The sequence below is a fragment of the Buceros rhinoceros genome, unplaced genomic scaffold (genome assembly GCF_000710305.1).
Source record: "Buceros rhinoceros silvestris isolate BGI_N320 unplaced genomic scaffold, ASM71030v1 scaffold36918, whole genome shotgun sequence".
Lineage (NCBI taxonomy): Eukaryota > Metazoa > Chordata > Aves > Bucerotiformes > Bucerotidae > Buceros > Buceros rhinoceros.
The window spans coordinates 1-8,628 of record NW_010429209.1 but is presented as its reverse complement, the minus strand read 5'-3'; the positions used below and the strand labels follow the sequence as shown (position 1 = coordinate 8,628).

Here is an 8,628-nt window from a genome sequence, read left to right as displayed (position 1 = left end):
GAGGTGGGCCTGCCGATAATCCGCTGGCTGGCCACCAGGCCCGGCTAGGCCCGACCCGGCGAACGACTAGGCCCGAGACCTGAATGCCTACACCCCCAATTCGCTGAGGGTTACAGACTGTGAACTATTACTGCCGTGAGTCTCGTCTGAAATCGGGTGAGATATCCGGACTCCCGGCTGTTCCGTGCAGGGAGTTTTCCTGCAGTTTTCTTGCCGCGTGGGGGTTTCTTCCCCCCCGTCTCGCCGCGAGAAGAATCTCACTTTCTCTGCCTGAAAGCAACTGCAGGGTTTTCATTCCCACCTCGTTACTTGGGTGTCTGCCAAGAGCACTGACCTTGAGCAAGACTGTTAAGAACTGTGGTTATCTAAGTCCTCTCCTCTTCGTTTTTTTTCCCCTTTCTCGGTTTGTGCCTGTATGTATAGTAGTGTATAGTTGTGTGGATTTATTGTTTATTAAAAGTTTGTTTCAGTTTCCCAAACGCAGACCAAGGTGTGAATTTTTTTTTTATTCCCCTTTAAACCCCTTCTGTCTCTAGCAAGACAAAGAGGAATTAGAGGAGTTGTTACCTCTGTCCCTCGACCCTTAACAAAATGTTAACACAAGGGAACAGCATTCTTCATATTTCTAACAGATTCATTCCCTCAATAAAGATGCTGGCATTATCAACGTCTAGATGACAGTTTACATAGTATATGCAATATGACCAAGCTTCTTTCCATCACCACAAGGGACTTCTCACACAAGAAACAAGCTAATTGCTGTAAATAAATAGAAGCACTATCAAAGTCCATCACGGACTGTGAGAAATGGAGCTGGGTGGCTTGTTTGGCTCTTTTGCTGGTGGTATGTTTATTTACTGCTGGGTTTTATGCAGAACGTGATGGATGCTGCCACATCTTTGCGTGTTTTTGTGTACCTGGAGCAAACGGAGTTGGCCAGATGCTGTCCCCAAAGACAAGGTATTCACATCACCTCAGGTCAACTCTCAGCAGGTGTCTGAGGGCCAAATAGAAACAGTCCCTCTCTGTCTGCAGTCTTCATTTTCGCAGCTCTATCCCCACTTCTCATCAGGCTAAAAAGTGTGGAACAAACTGCCCTGCCAAGGGATCGAGCAGAAAGCATTCACGCTCTCAAACCATCTTCTCAGGGCCTGGCAAATTTCAAGAATAAGCCTTGTTTGGCAACCTTAACTTCCATAAAACTGCACTCCAGTCATTAGCTTTGTCATATGGATCAGCTACATAGTGAAGCCTGAAAATTAAGAATAAAGCCTTTAAGCCAACTAGCAAAGACAGAAAAGTTTGTCTCTGAAGGATAGACAGGATGAAACATTCACACTTGCTCCATGACATTCACGTTTACACACTCTAGCCCTCGCCTACACAGGAAAAGCACACAATAGAAAATCGAATGTCCAAACCGAACAGAGTGAATGTTCTGCCCGCTGTTGGTGAAACCTGCCAGGCCCTCAGACATCTCCCTTCTACAGCCTTCATTTCTTTTTCATAAATCCCACCCCTTCCACAACTCTATCGCCAAATTTTGCAGAGATTCAGAAACAGCTTCTGCCCAAAACCACAGGCTCAGACATGGACTAAGACAGGACCAGCCCTAAACCTACCCCAGGAAGTCTGCAGCCAAGCTGGTTCTGAAATTCCCAGTGCCACAGCCACCATCCCTACCCCATCCCAAATCACAGTCTAGACAGCACACTGACTATGCACACAGCCACTCAAAATGGGGATAAGCGTAATTGGAGCAATTAGGGTCAGGCCCATTGGCCAAGCTCCAGCAGCATTCCACAACCAACCCAGTCCTGTAGTCTGTGTTTGCACACTAATACTAGTTCCTAAATCCTCGCCCATAAACGATTCACAGAGAGACACCCAAAATTTCAGCATTTTGCTTTCAAAACATTCGGCCCCACATACCGCTTGCCACGAAGGGCAGGGCAGGATTCAAATATAAACACAGCTTTACAGCACCTATTCTGTGGAACGTTTAGCCAAGCTGTCGACATCTGCCAAACCCACAGAGGCTGAGGATTATCGATATATTTAAATTTCGTAATCTGAATTTTTGGACAGCCAAGTCCTTAAATCTGCTTTCTTGGATAGCTTTTGGGTTTGGCTGAAAAATGGGGTTTGCGCTAGATAAAAACATTAGTGGAAAGCCAAACCCAAAGAGCATGAGCCAGCGTTATCAATACTCCAGTATCTTTCCTATGGTAAATTTCAAGAACCCTCCAGTTACTTTGTAAACTAACTTCATCTTAAATTACAGAAAACTGTAACAATTACAGTGGGCATAAAGAAATCTTTCCAAAATAGATGAAAAAAAAAAAATCTCATTTATATAAGCTTCAATTTGCATATAATAAAACAAGGCTGCTATCGTCATCAGAAGGTGAAGTGCAGGATTTTTCAGAATGCTCTATCTGGGTTTCTTTAATCTTCTTACAGAAGGAACGTACCACACAGCAACACACTCCAAATTCCAACGTACTTTTAATACTGTAAATCTTAAGACATTATTGAATTTTCCTTGAGCTGTAATATTTGCACACTGTTAAAATGTCACTCGTATTGATTTTTAAAATATAATTAACTTTAAACATATTTTCTGTGAAGTAGTTACTGAAATTCTCAAGAATATTTTTTTGGCAAGCATTTCCTCAAGTTCTTTAATAATTTTTGTGAGATTTGATCATTTGTTACAAAACTCAACTTAAAAATACTTGGCAGGCATCCTCTTAATTGACCCTACTACATGACATTCATTCAACCAACCACAAGACCAGTTACACTTTGCCTATACAGTGTTCATTACAATATTATTTTACTCAGTTTAAGGATCACGACGTAACATCTCTTTTTGTTCCAACTACAGCTGCATAGAAAATGAATTTTGTTTTGCCTTGAAAGCGTATCTTTGCTTTTGATTCTATGGAGCATACATCAGCAGTTTCTGATTATAAAATCAGTTCTGGCACACTACCCAACTCTCATTTTGAATGTTCAGAAATAATTCCATTATTTCTGTAATGCTGAACCAAGGTGCTTGGCTAGTCTCTCACCACAGGTCTTAACTCATAGAGGAAGAGTCGCGTCTCATATGAATGCACCGATGAATCTGATCCTCAAGTCACAAGGCAAACCTTTCCCACCTTTTCCAGTAGAACCAATACCCAGCATTTAAAGGCATGAACAATAATACCTATATTATTTTAAAGCTTTTGAGTTTGTATGAATGGGGAGAGTGAGACTGTAATTCAGTATGAAAGGAAGAGTGAAAAGAGCCTTGGGTTTTTCATTTTTCTTCTGCAAAACTCTACCTCCTGAACTCAGCTATTTACTTATGAACTTCTAAGATGATGAACTCCTACTCAAAAAAGAAAATTACACGCGAGAAACAGCCCTGTCCCTGAAACACCATCCCACAAACACAGTTTCTCAGTTGGCTTCAGTCCTAGTGCAAGCTTCTGTCTCCCACCTCACCCTACATATTTATCCTTAATCTCCAAAGAGATCTGGCTCCAAGTTCTCCATTCAGCCACCTGACCACTTGCCATGTATTTTCATAAATAAGCTCTTGTGTTTAATGTAAACAGCATAACCTTGCCTACAAAACTCTTGAAGCAAGAATCAGCTTTGTGTTTCCCCTTCATAGAGGTATTTTGAATTGCACATACTTCGATGTTACGCTACTGAAATAAAACTTACACCACCCTCCCATGTACGATTACTCTTTTCTGGATTATTCTCATCTTCTACACAGTTTGAACACACTACCTGGGTCTTCCAGAGGGATATAGGGAAGTGGGTAACATTGCATATTTTCTATTGATTTTTCTCCCCAGTTGAGTTTTTAGTTTAAACAGTATACAGATTCCAACCAAGATCTATAAACCTCTTAAAATAAACTGTCAGAATAAGATTTATGAAAACTCCCTCTCCCAGGTGTGCTCCAACTCAATTAAAAACTCCTCGTTGATTGTTTTTGTTTCAAAATACCACCAGTCTAAAAATACTATCATAAAGAAGCTGCAGCAAGCCACAGATCATTAGCTAGGAATTGGTGTGGAATATTTATCTGAGTGAATCAAGATGAAATAGAATACAACCCCTTGTTTAATTTTGACAGGAAAAAACCATAGTTTTTGCTGTGACTTTTAAGGATACAATGCTTGTTCAAAGACATCCACAAAATGCCTCAGGGCAGAAATGACACTGCCAGAGTTTCTCTTATGCTCAGAACGTATGTCACAGCAAAATATATTTGTTTACCCATCATAGATATGTATTTACCTATGGCATAAAAATAGGAGTCCGGCTTCCATAAAGGTTTGTTTGAATTGCCAGACATTCTAAGACATCTCTCTTTCTCATTCTAAGACATCATCTTTTACTTTTCTAGTGGTTTTTTTTGTCAGGAATGACACACTTGATTCAGTTACATGTATTCTAATTGAAAATTCATTAACTACTCTATTAAGCTTTAAATATTTACCATTATAAAGGTCTTACCTCAAAAATTTCAAAGCCGTAGATGTCCAGCACCCCCATTACCTTCTTTCTCACTTTTGTTTGTGCCTTAAAAAAAACAGTATTTAACATTGAGTCAGTCACCGGTACATTTCATACTTGGGAATCAAGAAAACTCATCTATCTTGTAAGTAGGCTGTCAGGTTCTGTAAACTAAACTGTTAAGCATGGTTTCCCAAAAATACACTCAATGTGAATATCTTCGTAAACTTAAGAAGAGAGCTGACCGCAATTTGTTGAGCTGTGATATAGTTATTCACCTGTGCCATGTCTACAACCAGGAAAAAAAGAACTTGGCAAATATAGTTTTACTGTCCACTTTAATTTAAAGGATTTTTATTGATTTTTTTACAGGCGCAGAACTACAATACCTTAATGCTCTCATTGATTCTGGTGACAAGCCAAGAGAACAGTCGACTGTATAAATTCTTAGCCAGAGCATCACGGGCGTAATAAGCCTAAAGAGAAGAAAGAAGAAAAATGTTATAAATGTTGGGCTAATCCCAAATTTTTTATGTCACTGACGTATCTTAAAGGTGCTAGGAACAGAATAAGAATGGCTTAGTCAGCAGTGCCTCTGCTTATGCAGCCAGATGAGGGGTGCCAGGACACTGTGGTGGTGTTGGCGGCTTGCTGGAGGCACCCTTCTGCCTTCTGGGCCATGGGCCGGCCAGAACAGCAGCCACAATCAGGGCACTTCGACTCCCCCCCTGCTCATCCAGATATCCTCTACGGTCTGACATTCCCCATCTTAATCCTAAGCAAAGGGACTCCAGCAGCTGCGGTTGGGGAAATGACATTCCCGCTAGTCTGAGCTGATGAAACACTGGCTCTGCAGCCTTACAGAATCATGAATTCACACCAGCAGCAATAGTTTTCCAGCAGGCTGGGGCATACAACTCGCATGAAATTACTAAATGAAAACTGTCGGTCATGACACTTTCAACATGTGTTTCGTGCAGAACTGTTTCACTTTTTTCATTCTCTGCAACATTTTCCTATCCCTCATCTTTTTTACACTTAAAACCAAAGCATCCAGTATATTTGAACACTTAGAAACTGCTGAAGAAAGAACATGCACAAATTATGTATTTTATTCAGAACAGCCCATTAGTTGTCGTTTTCATTTGGGCAGTTATGGTTTAGCATAAATTGCCATTTAAACGTTTCTTTCCTTTAAAATCAGGACCTCTTTTTACCTGAGCCACATTTAGTGTTGTTGAGACTTTCTCTTGCTTGGCTTCAACTGTACGGAAGCTGAAGGCTCTTTCCAATACAGACTGGTCTATACCCGTCAACTCACAGATTTCCTTGAGTTCTAGTACGAAACAGGAGAGTGTAACCATAATGAATCCTTTCCTATCATTGCTTTTTCTTCCCCAAAACTATTAGCTTTGAAATAGTTCAGTATTTTCCCAGAACAGCTTTCCTTCAACAGAAGTGCCCCCCGCCCCCTCCCTCCACACTCTCTCCCCACTAATCTGCCAAGCAAAGTTTTTAACAATATGCACGGTGTGAGGAAAATGTTATTGGTTTTAAAAGTACTTTCTATCTGGTTGTTTTTGTGAAAAAAACTTTCTTCCATTTATCACAGACTACTTCTCATGATGAAAAACCTTCAATCAAAAATAAATGAATTTTCCAAATGTATCACCAGCAAAAACATGACATGTGCAGAATTCAACCCATATTTGTCTGTGGGTGAATTTTGGAAACAATCTAATTTAATTCCTCTGCAAGGATATTGTATGTCTACAGAAACTGCAAAACTAATAATGACTTCAGACAAATAAGTGTTTTTCCTCCCATCGCTAGTCTCATCTTACCGTTTTTATCTTTGATTTTACTTTCATCTAGGCCATTCACACGAGACTCAGGCTTAAATTCAATATTTCCCAATTTCAGAACGGCTGCCACCACTTCAAAAACAGACTGTGTTTCGTGATCCATAAACCCAACAATCTGCATGGCATTCTGGAAAGGGGGCAGATAAAATTGCGAAAGAAGAGAATCTACATTTTAACAGATCATACATGCAAAATTCACTGTTTATCTGCACTAGCATAAATTAAAAATGTTTTATGTACACTTTTGCTGCAAAAAAAAAATTATATAATTGCTATGTTTACATAAAAGACAGGTTAAAGAAGATCTGGTAATCGAGCTGACATGTCAGTCCAGACCACTTCTAGGACTCAGTCAGTCTATGGGTTTCTAAAATGCGGTACTTTTTTTTAGCCATTTAATTTAGTTTACTCCTCAACCCCATTTTCCACAGTCAGACGAACAGGTACCACTATCTTCACAGTCCTCTCTGTTGCTCTGAAAGCCAGTAACTTTTACAACCTAAATCTGCATGCACTGTGTAACAGAGTCCTGTATTCTTCTTGTCCCCCAGTACAATCAAGCAAAAACACCACGGTAAATCATCTTGAGACCCATTCCAGCTCTGCATTGCTTTTGACTTGGTCAGCATCAGCTGGTTCAATCACTGCCATCACAAGCAACTACACAATACAACCTTTTCCATGATCTGATCAAGGAGACTGGGTCTTTTTTTTCTTTTTCCCTTCAATTTTTTTCTGTCTTTTTTTTTTTTTTAGTCTTTTTTGTATCTCCAATAGAATACTCCAGAAACTTGGTTCTTTGTATTTTCTAATGCAGCAAAGCTTCCCTGTGCAAACATGCTCTATCCTTCCATGCTGTATCCTAGCACTCAGAAAAAACAGCCCTCCCGGCTCAGCCCAGCACCAACAGCCAGATCAAGGGCGTAAGAATCTCTGCACAAGTGTTGAGTCCTTTGGGGTTTACACCCACTCAACCTCTGTTACTTCTTACCCTCACTGTTCTGAAGTTTGCAGCATCATCCACTCCATTCACTTTGGCAGAATCGAGACCCAGGTAGTTGTACCTGCTGAAGTCACGCTCCAGTTTGAGTTTGCCTAATAAATCAAATAAAAATGTCATTATTAACAGCGTTATTAGTAGCTCTTTTACCCCACAACCAGCACTGTGAAGAACTGCTGTTATTAGTAGGATTGAGTTTTCCTCAAAGATCTTTTAAACACGAGCCTTCTGAATAAGAACAGGCTTTCTTGTTTATTCAGTGCAAAACCAGTTCTGGCTCAGGTATCTGGATAACACCAAACCAGGTTTACTATTGCCACTATCACCAATAATTTGAAAAAATGAATCAATATCACATTTCCCACAGAAGAAGATACATGTGGAACAGCACATGAAATATAAAGATGACTCATAGCTGAAAACAGCACACGGGTAACACTTACAGAGGAAGTCTTCTGATGCACCAGACAGTATCTGATAGAAAATGTGAAAGTTTCTTTCACCTCTTGGCTGCTTAACAACACGAGACTTCTCTAGCAGATCTAAAGAAAAAAAAAAAAAAACACAAAACACAAACAAAATCTCACCGGTCAGAGAAAGATCAATGGAGCAAAATCCCTTAATATGAATATATTACTCCACCATTTTCTACTTCATTGCTTTATATCACCAACAGCAAATTAGAAGGTGGTAAATGGTAGGCATAAACCCTATCACACTGTATCACCTCAGTACATACTTCTCAAATCAGGAATTCAAGCAAGTTGTAAGCCCTATACACCTCTGAATGCTGCAGTCTATGAGCTGCAAAGAAAACTCAGGTCAGGGAGGCAACATGCTCCAAAGACATCAACTGACTTACAGAGCCACCAAAAAAACAAGGCTTATTGAGAATGATTGTATGGGTGAAAGTTTGAAAAGAACTGAAATGTTAACAGGCTAAGCAAATGAAAGACAGGCAAATGAAAGGGGGAAGCCAAATAAAGAAAGAATTTAGACCGAATAACCATGTAGCACTTTGTGATCCTCAAGTCCATCAGACCATAAAATAATTCCCAATGGGACTGACAGAAGATGCTCCATCATAAGACACTTAAAGTGAAATGGAAAAGCAGCACTTTGAAAAGCATCATTACACTCATTGATAGTTAGACAAGAAGATTGCTTCATGCCATTAGTGATGGGCACGTTTCTAGGCCTTACCTATAAGGGTAGTGTCCCGGTTTGGGCTAAAAC

At 40.0% G+C, this 8,628-nt stretch overlaps 1 protein-coding gene across 1 annotated transcript in view; it reads right to left on the bottom strand.

The window, feature by feature from the left end:
• The window catches only part of MYO1B (myosin IB), a gene marked incomplete at both ends in the record, with an annotated part of 25,454 nt that extends 17,520 nt beyond the window's left edge, over positions 1-7,934 (bottom strand). Inside the window, 6 exons of the mRNA XM_010142568.1 lie at positions 4,528-4,593; positions 4,917-5,003; positions 5,745-5,863; positions 6,372-6,519; positions 7,384-7,487; positions 7,836-7,934. Coding sequence (XP_010140870.1) covers positions 4,528-4,593; positions 4,917-5,003; positions 5,745-5,863; positions 6,372-6,519; positions 7,384-7,487; positions 7,836-7,934 — 623 coding nt within the window. The remainder of the gene's footprint in view (positions 1-4,527; positions 4,594-4,916; positions 5,004-5,744; positions 5,864-6,371; positions 6,520-7,383; positions 7,488-7,835) is intronic.
• Positions 7,935-8,628: the final 694 nt, after the last annotated feature.